Source organism: Salvelinus namaycush, unplaced genomic scaffold, assembly GCF_016432855.1.
Source record: "Salvelinus namaycush isolate Seneca unplaced genomic scaffold, SaNama_1.0 Scaffold277, whole genome shotgun sequence".
NCBI lineage: Eukaryota > Metazoa > Chordata > Actinopteri > Salmoniformes > Salmonidae > Salvelinus > Salvelinus namaycush.
Window position 1 is genome coordinate 8,329 of NW_024059641.1, and position 14,150 is coordinate 22,478.

At 39.2% G+C, this 14,150-nt stretch overlaps 2 protein-coding genes across 2 annotated transcripts; one reads left to right on the forward strand and one right to left on the reverse strand.

Annotated features, from left to right (window-relative positions):
- Positions 1-288: 288 nt before the first annotated feature.
- On the reverse strand, positions 289-13,811 carry LOC120039521 (zinc finger protein 2 homolog; the record flags this gene model as incomplete). Its single annotated transcript, XM_038984929.1, has 3 exons — positions 13,797-13,811; positions 13,184-13,566; positions 289-913 (listed from the first exon to the last, which is right to left on the reverse strand). Coding segments are annotated over exons 1-3 (1,023 nt in total), but the record flags the coding sequence as incomplete, so codon positions are not given.
- Positions 1,343-4,377, forward strand: LOC120039519 (zinc finger protein 239-like). The gene is made up of 5 exons (XM_038984928.1): positions 1,343-1,369; positions 2,459-2,476; positions 2,938-3,553; positions 3,713-3,982; positions 4,352-4,377. Exons 1-5 carry the CDS (start codon positions 1,343-1,345, stop codon positions 4,375-4,377), a joined length of 957 nt encoding a protein of 318 aa, XP_038840856.1.
- Positions 13,812-14,150: the final 339 nt, after the last annotated feature.

Here is a 14,150-nt window from a genome sequence, read left to right on the forward strand (position 1 = left end):
ACTAACGTGGTAAACAGCTAGGAACACAACTCTTTTTTTTGGTTGTCACTTTTTGTTAAATCTCATAAATAGTACTCTTCCAATTCAGAGCCTGGATTTTCCCCCTGAGGCTAATATCCATATCATGTTGAAATCAATAGAACAGGGGACAAACATTTAGGGTTCTACATTGTGACATCATTTCATTGAAATCATGAAACAACTCCTTCATGTATGTATTTTCTGATGTTTGATCAGACACCTTTTATCAGAGTATCTCTTATCACATTGATCACAGCTATGAGGTTTCTCTCCTGTGTGTGTTCTCTGGTGTATAGTCAGATAGCCAGATGTAGTAAAACTCTTCCCACATTGACCACAGCTATAAGGTTTCTCTCCTGTGTGTATCCGCTGGTGTATAGTCAGATGGTCAGATCTAGTGAAACTCTTCCCACATTGATCACAGCTATAAAATATCTCTCCTGTGTGTATTCTCTGGTGTTCAGTCAGATGGTCAGATCTAGTAAAACTCTTCCCACATTGATCACAGCTATAAGATTTCTCTCCTGTGTGTATTCTCTGGTGTAAAGTCAAATGGTCAGATCTAGTAAAACTCTTCCCACATTGATCACAGCTATACAATTTCTCTCCTGTGTGTGTTCTCTGGTGTAGAGTCAGAGAGCCGGATGTAGTAAAACTCTTCCCACATTGATCACAGCTATACGGTTTCTCTCCTGTGTGTGTTCTCTGGTGTAGAGTCAGAGAGCCGGATCTAGTAAAACTCTTCCCACATTGATCACAGCTATACGGTTTCTCTCCTGTGTGTGTTCTCTGGTGTCTAATACGATAGCTAGATGAAGAAAAACTCTTCCCACATTGATCACAGCTATACCGTTTCTCTCCTGTGTGTGTTCTCTGGTGTTCAGTCAGATGGCTAGATTTTACAAAACTCTTCCCACATTGAGCACAGCCATATGGTTTGTCTCTTGTGTGTAATCTTTGATGTATTTTAAGTTTTAATGAAGAATTGAATCTTTTACCACAGTCAGAGCAGCAATGAGATTTCTTCCCTGTGGGTCTCTGCAGGTGTTTCTGGAGGAGTTCTGATGTGGAGAGACTCTTCTCTGCCTCTTCAGCCTCATGTTGTTGTTGAGGCTTCCCAGAGGATCCACGATAGTCCCGTCTCTCACCTGTGTGAACAACAAGGTCAGACAGACGGTTAAAGTCCCACAGCAAAAATCCACTGTTAATTTGAGGTAAAAGGTGATGCCCAGAGTATACCCATTAAGTTGTACAACAATTGACGTCTGTTAAATTATTTTACAATTGTCTTAAGATAGTCAAAACCTAAGCAGTGTGCCAGATGACCTTCGGCCTTTCTGTGTTTGTGGTAAGGAGATTTTCATTGTTCACAATGTATTCTGAACATTACAGCACAAGATCAGGAGTGCTACTCAAGGAAACTCACATTAAGCTCTGTGTCTATTCACTAATTCACCACCGTGGGGGAAAACTCAGGGGAGTTCTCATAGGCTGACAGCAATAATAGCCTCCATTTACAGGTTGAATATGAGTGCATTTCACATTACTATTGGATTATAAATTGTAAGGCTCGCTTGAATGTCCTGGTTAATATGTTTGTGTTGTCGTCACAATTTAACTGCTATATACTTAAAAAAACACTTAACCAGTAAAATGCTCTTTGGCTAGCTTTAACATCAGCCATAACTTCCCCCTAACAACAACATAGACCTACTGTAGAACCCATAACTTCACCTAACAACAACATAGACCTACTGTAGAACCCATAACTTCACCTAACAACAACACAGACCTACTGTAGGACCCATAACTTCACCTAACAACAACATAGACCTACTGTAGGACCCATAACTTCCCCTAACAATAACATAGACCTACTGTAGGGCCCATAACTTCACCTAACAATAACATAGACCTACTGTAGGACCCATAACTTCACCTAACAATAACATAGACCTACTGTAGGACCCATAACTTCACCTAACAATAACATAGACCTACTGTAGGGCCCATAACTTCCCCTAACAATAACATAGACCTACTGTAGGGCCCATAACTTCACCTAACAATAACATAGACCTACTGTAGGGCCCATAACTTCCCCCTAACAATAACATAGACTTACTGTAGGACCCATAACTTCACCTAACAACAACATAGACCTACTGTAGGACCCATAACTTCACCTAACAACAACATAGACCTAGGACTATAAATAATTTAATATTTCAGGTGAAACATGGAAACTAAAATGTCTTTGTCATGATATTTCATAACCAGATAATTTTGTGAATAATCCCACTAGACTACTCTGTAATGTGTTGTCATTCTAAATGTCCTGAATCAAGGAAAATAGCTCTGTGTGTTGTACAATCGCCTATCCATCAAGGAACAGTTCTCTACACATTATGATCTAAGTATCTCTGTGTCCAAACAGATCTACAAGACCCTACCTGTAAATCAAGCATTTGCATTGTGTGTGCTATGCCCTCGTGCCGCAATTTTAGCAAACACAGAAAGGGGCCTATATTGGAGACCAAAAGTCATCTGGCACACTGCTTAGAGTTTCAACAACTTGAAAAACGTGTTTCTAGCCTGCAATCATCAATGTTACTACTAATGTGAAAACAAGACTAAATATGACTATTGTTGCTGTCTTGACTGGCTTAATTTTCAAATTGAACAGACGTCAATTGTTGTACAACTTCATGGGTACGCTCTGGGCATCACCTTTTACCTAAAATTAACAGTGGATTTCTGCTGTTGTGGGCCTTTAACCATCTGTCTGACTTTGTCGTTCACACAGGAGAGAGACGTGACTATCGTGGATCCTCTGGGGAGCCTCTACAACATCATGATGCTGACGAGGCAGAGAAGAGTCTCTCCAGATCAGAACTCCTCAAGAAACACCAGCAGAGACCCACAGGAAAGAAATCTCACTCCTGCTCTGACTGTGGGAAAAGATTCAACTACTCATCACACCTTAAAATACATCAAAGAATTCACACTGGAGAGAAACCTTATAGCTGTGATCAATGTGGGAAGAGTTTTACTACATCTAGCAATCTAACTGAACACCAGAGAATTCACACAGGAGAGAAACCTTACGGCTGTGATCAATGTGGGAAGAGATTTATTCTGCTACAAACCCTGAAATCACACCAAAGAATACACACTGGAGAGAAACCCTTTGGCTGTTATCAATGTGGGGCGAGTTTTTCTCACTTAAGCAGCCTGATAGGACACCAGCGGGGACACACAGGAGAGAAACCTTATAGCTGTGATCAATGTGGGAAGAGTTTTACTACATCTAGCAATCTAACTATACACCAGAGAATTCACACAGGAGAGAAACCTTATAGCTGTGATCAATGTGGGAAGAGTTTTACTATATCTAGCTCTCTGACTATACACCAGAGAACACACACAGGAGAGAAACCTTATAGCTGTGATCAATGTGGGAAGAGATTTATTCTACTACAAACCCTGAAATCACACCAAAGAATACACACTGGAGAGAAACCTTTTGGCTGTTATCAATGTGGGACGAGTTTTTCTCACTTAAGCAGCCTGATAGGACACCAGCGGGGACACACAGGAGAGAAACCTTATAGCTGTGATCAATGTGGGAAGAGTTTTACTACATCTGGCAATCTAACTATACACCAGAGGATTCACACAGGAGAGAAAGCTTATGGCTGTGATCAATGTGGGAAGAGTTTTACTACATCTAGCAATCTAACTGAACACCAGAGAACACACACAGGAGAGAAACCTTATGGCTGTGATCAATGTGGGAAGAGTTTTACTACATCTAGCAATCTGACTAGACACCAAAGAACACACACAGGAGTGAAACCTCATAGCTGTGATCAATGTGGGAAGCGTTTTATTAGATCTAGCCAGCTGACAGTACACCAGAGAACACACACAGGAGTGAAACCTAATAGCTGTGATCGATGTGGGAAGAGATACTCTGATAAAATATCTCTGATTAAACATCAGAAAATACATACATGAAGGAGTTGTTTCATGATATCAATGAAATAATGTCACAATGTAGAATGTTTTAACATTGTAGTGGGAGTATTTTAATGATGTCACAATGTAGAATGTTTTAACATTGTAGAAGGAGAATTTTAATGATGTCACAATGTAGAATGTTTTAACATTGTAGTAGGAGTATTTTAATGATGTCACAATGTAGAATGTTTTAACATTGTAGAAGGAGAATTTTAATAATTTTTGATCTATTTGAATGAATGTCAGAATGTAGAACCATAAACGTTTGTCCTCTGTTCAGTTGATATTATCTATCTATTGATTTTAGCCTCAGCGGAAAAACCCAGGCCCTGAATTGAAAGAGTACTATTTATTTAACAAAAAGTGACAAAAAAAATTGTGTTACACTTAATTAACACGTTGGTGACCCACTTGAATCAAAATGCAACACTTCAACATGTTTAGGTTTTCAATATTCAATATATCACAAACTGTTTCTGCATATTGGGTATTGATTTGGGCACGTTAAAACTGTGTTTTAACATTGCGCTATTCCCATTTAGCCAAATGTCATTGAAAAGATGTTGAAAATAAGACTATTAAGCCCAAAGTCAAATATATGTTCGGTTGCAGTTGTAGTTTTTTTCCCCAATGAAAAACAACTTAATTTCAACATACTTGCAGCCTAAACACATGGACGTAGTATAATAAATTGGTCTATAATCAATTTTATTAACAATCTTACATCTTACATTTCGCACGTATAGCTCGTTAGCACGTATAGCTCGTTAGCACGTATAGCTCGTTAGCACGTATAGCTCGTTGGCACGTATAGCTCGGTAGCACGTATAGCTCGTTGGCACGTATAGCTCGTTGGTACGTATAGCTCGTTGGCTTGTTAGCACGTATAGCTCGGTAGCACGTATAGCTCGGTAGCACGTATAGCTCGTTAGCACGTATAGCTCGGTAGCACGTCCAGTGCTCCAGTTGTCTTGATAGATGTGGAGAGTCAACACCTTTAGTTGCGCTACCGTTTTGGTTTGCTTTCTGTCTTTAAGTATGTTGTGGGTTTTTCTTTTGTTTGCCTCTTCTTGGGCAGATTTAGTGGGTGTCTTTTAGGTCCCAGTTGTTGTTACTTGTCAACTTTCAGTGGACATTGAGAGCAAAACTTTTATTGCATCAAATGGTTGTTTTATGCAACAGAATAGAGGGTTCTTAGAACTATTGTTTCTGTGTGTTCTACTGAGGATGGGCCTCTGGGAGAAAACACTGACAGGAGATTTACAATGTCTTTTGGGTGATTAAAACCTAAAGAGACCACATTCCAGAGCATGAGTTAATGTTTCTGTTCTATATTGTACCAGGGAGAGATGACCCCAGGGCCAGACCCTGGTCTCTACACAAAGAGTACTGTTTTTACAGCAGATACTGTCTGCTGAGAATTATAGGTATCTTTCATGCAAATATTAATCTTGTGACCCGTTCTATACATCTGTTGTTCGTCATATAGATTGAAAGGGGTGTATCTTGGCTGTAAAAGACCTTTGTACTTTTGTCTCGTGCCTCTCAACGAATCATCTGGGGGTGATTTGTCGACCAGCCATTATCGTAGAGCACTCAATTGATTCACTTTATTTGTGTACGTTGTATTGACCTGCTCCCTTATTATTAAGTGAATAAAGATTTAGTTTTAGAATATTTCTGACTTGTGTGATAAGTTTGTCTCCTCATTTGATATTAAAGAAATTAACCACATTTGGCGATGGGGGTGTGAGTCTTCACTTGGTGACCGGTCCTGACGACCTGGGTAAATCGTGCACGAGCGATCCCTCAAACTTGGGATCTCAGAGACCACACTCTGGGAACGGAGCAGATGGACCCACCTTTGATCTGAGAGGCAGCGAGCCGAGTGGACACCACATCTCGAAAGTAGTTTTTTTTTAATTAAGAGGAAACTCGCAAAGTGGAGTTAAGCCTCGTAGGCTCTGAGTGTGTATTCCTGTGTGGAGGTGTAAACAGGGCCCAGTCAGTAGGCTCTGAGTGTGTATTCCTGTGTGGAGGTGTAAACAGGGCCGAGTCAGGAGGCTCTGAGTGTGTATTCCAGTGTGAGGGGGGCACCTTGGAGGTGTAAACAGGGCCCAGTAAGGAGGCTCTGAGTGTGTATTCCAATGTGGAGGTGTAAACAGGGCCCAGTCAGGAGGCTCTGAGTGTGTATTCCTGTGTGGAGGTGTAAACAGGGCCCAGTCAGGAGGCTCTGAGTGTGTATTCCTGTATTTTCCCAGTATGAGAGGAGTTGCTAGATTGATTGAATAAACCTTTTTCCATAAAGTTAGTGAACCAAGGTGGCTGACTAGCTGTTGATGTTGAAGAAGCATCCCATCCACTAGATTATACGTCACAGTGGCAGAATCACCTGAAAGACGCACATCGCCATCTGCTGACTGGAGTTGGTATCGCAGTTGAGAAAATACTTTCAGACAAAAAGCTAAAAAGCAACTGCCTCAAAAAACCAACGACTCCCTTTGAAAACGGGCGATGTGGCATCAGAAACATTTATTATAGTGTAAAAATGTACTACAAAGTGTAGTTAAATTAAATAACTTTGGTCATACCCAGTCAGCACGTGACGTCCAAGGACATTGAATTATGGGCGATATCAGGTCTGTCTGTTGTGGCCGCTATTTTGCCCCAAAACAGTCATCCCAAATTGGGCTGTGTGTAACTATGTAAATGTCTCTCGGACAAGGTGACTTTCATCAATATACACTCTAAAAAGTAAAGGTTCCTGGAGTATCCTTTAGGGGGTCCTCAAATTGAAACTGTGGGGGAACCCCTATAAGTTATTTGAATAAACCCTAAATATAGGTTCCTCAAAACACCTTTTGGGGTTCATTATTTTAACTCCCTGTCCACCCTCCCTTATAAAGACATATTTTAATAACAATATTGATTTAAATAATTCATTGTTTATTTAGTGGCACCACAAATGTGAATTCATATTTACAAAACAATTTACCAAACAAAACACATTACAAAATTGCAACATTTCTGCAAACATGTCAGACCATAATAAATAATACATTTACTTTGTATAGTGCTTTTCATGACATTTAAAAAATATAAAATAATGATGTACAATAAAAACAACATACATTAAAAATGAATCATAGGTAAACTAACAATATTGTAGACTTGATGCTAAATACAGATTTTTCAGCTTTAGTGTGTATATCGTATCCACTTAGTTATGTTAGGAAGTTTGCCATCTTTATGACCGGCCCTGGTAACTTCACCCCAACTTCTCTTCTCCCCAGAACACAGTAACTTAACAACATAAGTGTTTTTCTGACATTTTGGGAAATTTAAGGGAGAATAAAAAAATACAGCCCTAGCAGAGCCCCAAGTCCCATGGGGACGTACTCGAGGGCGTGGATGTTCTCCCCATCAAAGGCCAGCAGGATTTCACTCTCATGGTGAAATGGATTTCCGCCGATGTGCAGTAAAGGAGTGAAGAGCGGTGAAATCTGTGTGTCAACAAAAGTAAGAAAAGATTAATACACACAATTAACAAAGAACATAACAAATGTTCAGCTGTAGTTTTATATCAGCATGCACACCTATGTTTATGAAGAAACAGATGATTGGTGCATAGGCATACCTTGTCACGGACATAAAGGCCACTCGGGTCCTCATTGAAGAGGTAGGGCAAGAGCAGAATCGATGCTGTGGTCTCCAGTCCTAGTAAAGTAAACCAATTATATTACTACACTTGCTAATTTTATTACAAAATACATTAGAGAAAGGGAAGGAATAAGAGCAAATCCCTCTTCTGTATTGTCCTTCAGGGACTGTCAACATAGCAGGATGATGTCCTCACCCCTGCCTCGCCTCTCGACCTCTGATAGTCCTTCAATTATCTTTTTGTCTATATCCATTCCATGGACTTGATTCATTTCTGAGAAGATCTGAAAAGATCATTTGCACACATTTGTATGCTAATAGATGTCAGTTTGTATTGACTGCTATGTAGGTTAAATGTACACTTAAAATGCAGCTGTCATACAACAGATCTGTACCTTCTTCTTGATCCCAATTGCATTGTGTCCATGTTCTGTCCTATAAGAGTTTCAAAGGAAGAGAAAATGTGTCAAATAATATTCTTACAAGCATTAAAACATATATATTTATATAAGATAAATATTGAAAGATAAATGGCATCAACATACAATGTAATGTAAAATAGAAGAACATATTGGAGAAAGCACTAGCCAATACAGTACTGCCAGACAGTAACAGTACTGCCATACAGGCCTAATATCACATTTCAAGATATCTTTGTTCACAAATTGTTCAATATTTTATCAGGCTGACTTGAAAGATTATACGCAACATTTTGCTGCGTGGCAATACTGTTATTGGATTATGAAGGGCATTTATACAAAAGAGGTAGTCTAGACACTGTATTAATACCAATATGCATTGAATCCGATCTACAGTTACCATCTAAGATATTAATTTCCCTCCACAAGGGGGCGTACATGTAACGTTTCCAAAATGGGATAGTATTGTCCATGTGACGTTTCCAAAATGGGATAGTATTGTACATGTAAAGATACCAAAATGGGATAGTATTGTCCATGTAACATTTCCAAAATGGGATAGTATTGTCCATGTAACGTTTCCAAAATGGGATAGTATTGTCCATGTAACGTTATGCCCCCTTGTGAGTTAATAGTATTGCATGCTACAGCAGGCTATATAAAGAGGAAGACCTCCATTGACGATTCAGTTCGTTGTAACATCTCGTCTGGACAGGTCACCGTCCTTAGTTAGTTAGTTAGTTAGTTAGTTAACGTTAGCTAGTTCATTATCACAAAAGTGAGAACTGCTCTAGATTGGAAACTTACGTTAATGAGTGTAAAGACATGTTGGCTTTATGGAAACGATATACAATATATGGGAAATAATATAGTTGGGGGAAATAATCCAAATCTAGTTGTGCCTAGTTAGGACATAACGTTAGCTAGCTAGATAACGGTACTGTACTGTAGCTCATACAACGCCGACGGTCAAACCCGGCTTTCTAATATTTACGGTAATTAACTATAGTAACGTTATGGAAGATATTCACAGAAAACCATCATTGTCTTCGTTATTCATTATTAGTATGTTATATTATTATATAAATTATTTCGAGACATATTCAGAGCCAAACATCAACCCAACTTAACCTTTTTAACTGTTGTCGCATCCAAACTCGCCACCATCGCTTTCAGTTGTAATTGCGAAGTTCCCGGAAGAAGTCCAGCAACAACGGAGGTTCCTCGATGAACCCACCTTCTAACAAGTTCTTTGAAGAACCTTTTGGGGCTGTTTTTCATTGACCAAGAACCCTACGGTTCTTAGGGGATCTGAGAACAACTCCAGTTGAACCCTTCATGTTTAGAGTTGTAGTCGGCTCTATTTACTCTCAGATTCAAAACATGCTGATTAGCATCAACGATCAAGTCAGCTGCTGCTGCTCCAATACAGTATGAGGTGAGACGGTGAACTGACGTTGAATCATAATAATTAAGTTAATAAAAATGTATTAGTGAAACTTTAAATTAAATATATTATGCTATTGTTATCATATAGAAACATCATGGAATATTGTACATCATATTAAATATATTACTCTATTGTTATCATATAGAAACATCATGGAATATTGTACATCATATTAGCATCAACATACATTATTGTTTCATTCAATTTCCCATAATAAGGATATTTCATATTTTCAAGTTCAGAAGTCAGAACCCATCACCTGCTATGTAAAAGAGACAGAAGAAGGCACAATGGTCAATGCTACCTGGGATCCTTGGGACATCCCTACCCTAACCTTAACCCCTACCTTAACCCTGTAACCCTAAACCCAACAAAAATTTTGATTTTGTCAGACAGCATAGACAGCAGCTCTACACTTTATTGACTGACTGATCCATTCATCCTTCCATCCCTCCTCAGCCTTCCTCTCCTCTGAAGACCCAGTGAGGGTGGAGCTCAGTCAGAGAGCTGTTGAGGGACTGGTTAGGAAGAACACTTCTACAGCCAGAGAGGTCAGAGGTCACACATGGTTTAGATGGTAAATATTTATGTCCCCTTAGTGGTTCATCACGTCAGCAAAAGGGAATATGTTCCATCATCCATGTTTATTTACATTAGTGCAAATTGTCCACTGATATTGGTGTAATTTCTCACCCCTTTTGGCTGTATGAAAGTGAATTCCCTCTCAGGCATACACATTTGTTCTTTGTTATTACCCGAGCCCCTGCCTGTTCACCTGCTATCATCCAGAAGGCGAGGTCAGTACAGGTGCATCAAAGCTGGAACTGAAAGACTGAAAAACAGCTTCTATTCACATTTGTTCTTTGATATTATGAAGGTAATTTGTATCAAATGTACTTTTCCCCACTCATTCACCCCATCTCTTTACATTGCTTATTTATATTCAATGGCCTGACTGCGTCCAGACTGTCAAAGGCCCATCCTGGTAGATCTGAACCGAATGCAGCTTGGAGTGATCAGACAACAGAAGTCACATTTAGGTGCCAGGTGTAACTGAGGCTATAGATGCTCCATATCCATTACTTTGAGTGTTTTATATAATCTGACTAAATGTGTTTCTTTCTGTGTTGCAGGGGCAGTCAAGAAATGGAACAGCAAGGCCACAGAACATGACATAAGCAGAGCTGTGGGAGACCACCTCAAGCCCCTGGTAGAGCCGGGGGTGGTGTGTAACACTCCACCACGCCTTCAGCAGGCTGGAAAAGTGGGATTGATACTGATTTTCATACTAAGATGGACCAAGAGTCTGTTGATTGGTCAGTCATTGGGTTCATTTGTTGAAATCAAATCAAGCTTTATTTATACAGCACATTTCAGACATGGATGCAACACAATGGCTTCACAGGAGAAAACAATGAAAATAAACAGAAATATTTAGTACACAAAAATAACAGGATTAAAAAAAAACAGAAGATTAACAACTGAAAGACCAATGAGCATTCTAAGGAAATGCCATTGATTAAAACACTAATTGGATGAAATATCCAACCCAAAATATAAGCTTGTTTTTTTAGGAGTGGTTCTCAAAGACACTATGGGGGTGTCGATTGAAAGTTGACTAGTAACAACAACTGGGACCTAAAAGACACCAACCATGAGACCCACTAAATCTGCCCAAGAAGAGGAAAAATAAATAAAAACCCACAATAAACTTAAAGACAGGAAGCAACCCAAAAAAGTGGAGCAACTAAAGGTGTTGACATTTACATTTAAGTCATTTAGCAGACGCTCTTATCCAGATACAAGCCAGAACAAGTGTAACACATACTGACTAACGAGGTGACACCAATCGGTGCGCCCTACGTGCTAACGAGCTAGACGTGCTAAAGTCCAACCTCAAAACATAAATGAAAAACCAAAGACTGTAACACCTTAAGAGAATGCTTACCACCAACAGAAAACAACTTCCATTTCACATTATAATCAACCACAATGCTTCACCGTCACCAATATAAACATGGTGTCTGTCTACTGGCAAACAACAATTAAAAACAATATTTATTTTTTATTATTCCCACAAAGATTTTTCTTTCTATAGCTTCTAGAACTCTCGTCTTCCTAAAACCCACTAGCTTCTAGAACTCTCGTCTTCCTAAAACCCACTAGCTTCTAGAACTCTCGTCTTCCTAAAACTCACTAGCTTCTAGAACTCTCGTCCCCTTGGAACGAGCCCAAACAAAACTCATCTCCAATACGGAAAAACGTGCAGTAAAAATAAACTGTGATCCATGGCAATGCACTGGCTAAATGCAAAACATTTTGACTGCCACCCTTGAGACAATCAGCAACCAGGTTGTCCTCACCACGGACATGTCTGATTTCAAGAGGAAACTCCTGCAATATCCATAGTAACTTTCCACCTCACTGCGGAGCTTCTCTCTCTTTTCAGTGTTCACTCAATAGGCATGTTGTTGGATCGGGGCCCAGTCCCCAATGTCATGCTCTAGTACATTTGGGTTGGCACATCTGAGAATTAACCCTGATATTCTAAAAACAGGGCAACAATGTCAATATAATTGTACCCAAAAAACTGTCAGTTGGTTGCATGAATAATTTTCATTACTAAATGTTACATGAAATGTAAATATGAAATATTTGATTGCATAGTATTATTTTCAACGTCTTTTCAATTACATTTTGCTAGGTGGGATAGCCCCAATGTCAAAACACAGATTTAAAGTGTCCAAATCAATAACCAATATGCAGAAACAGTTTGGGATAAATTGAAAACCTAACATGTGGTAAATACACAAACATCTGCCACAATAATTGTCTTTTTTAAAACAAGCTCCTTATAAACTGCACAAGCACCAAAAACACTGTTGTTTTGACAAGTAGCAATAAATCACTGATATCGATTAGGGGGGAAATCAGGTTGTTCGTGCTGTTGAAACTAACACAACAAAAAAAACACATGGAAATTGGAGATATCTTTTAGCTCACAGGTTAGAGGACAACCTGCAGAAGACAGTCAGCTACATTTTGGAGTGATGCATTTAAATTTAGGGGTCGCTAAACAAAGGAACGCAACACTTATTTGTCATCACTCATCGATATAATGTTGAAATCAATTGTGCCGAGAGGAGGGACATGAGGTTGCACGTCCTGTTAAAACTAACAGCTCAAAAACCACACGGAATCTGGGAATAATGTGTACATCACTGGTTAGAGGACAATTTGTAGAAAACAGCTAGCTACATTTTAATTCAAGTGGGTCACTAACGTGGTAAACAGCTAGGAACACAACTCTTTTTTTGGTTGTCACTTTTTGTTAAATCTCATAAATAATACTCTTTCAATTCAGAGCCTGGATTTTCCCCCTGAGGCTAATATCCATATCATGTTGAAATCAATAGAACAGGGGGCAAACATTTAGGCTTCTACATTGTGACATTATTAAAATATTCCTACTACAATGTTAAAACATTCTACATTGTGACATTAAAATACTCCTTCTACAATGTTAAAACATTCTACATTGTGACATTATTTCATTGATATCATGAAACAACTCCTTCATGTATGTATTTTCTGATGTTTGATCAGACACCTTTTATCAGAGTATCTCTTATCACATTGATCACAGCTATGAGGTTTCTCTCCTGTGTGTGTTCTCTGGTGTATAGTCAGATAGCCAGATGTAGTAAAACTCTTCCCACATTGACCACAGCTATAAGGTTTCTCTCCTGTGTGTATCCGCTGGTGTATAGTCAGATGGTCAGATCTAGTGAAACTCTTCCCACATTGATCACAGCTATAAAATATCTCTCCTGTGTGTATTCTCTGGTGTAAAGTCAGATGGTCAGATCTAGTAAAACTCTTCCCACATTGATCACAGCTATAAGATTTCTCTCCTGTGTGTATTCTCTGGTGTAAAGTCAAATGGTCAGATCTAGTAAAACTCTTCCCACATTGATCACAGCTATACAATTTCTCTCCTGTGTGTGTTCTCTGGTGTAGAGTCAGAGAGCCGGATGTAGTAAAACTCTTCCCACATTGATCACAGCAATAAGGTTTCTCTCCTGTGTGTGTTCTCTGGTGTCTAATACGATAGCTAGATGAAGAAAAACTCTTCCCACATTGATCACAGCTATACCGTTTCTCTCCTGTGTGTGTTCTCTGGTGTTCAGTCAGATGGCTAGATTTTCCAAAACTCTTCCCACATTGAGCACAGCCATATGGTTTGTCTCTTGTGTGTAATCTTTGATGTATTTTAAGTTTTAATGAAGAATTGAATCTTTTACCACAGTCAGAGCAGCAATGAGATTTCTCTGCTGTGGGTCTCTGCTGGTGTTTCTTGAGGAGTTCTGATCTGGAGAGACTCTTCTCTGCCTCGTCAGCATCATGAGGTTGTTGAGGCTCCCCAGACGATCCACGATGGTCACATCTCTCTCCTGTGTGAACAACAAGGTCAGACACACGGTTAAAGTCCCACAGCAAAAATCCACTGTTAATTTGAGGTAAAAGGTGATGCCCAGAGTATACAAATCAAATCAAATCAAATTTTATTAGTCACA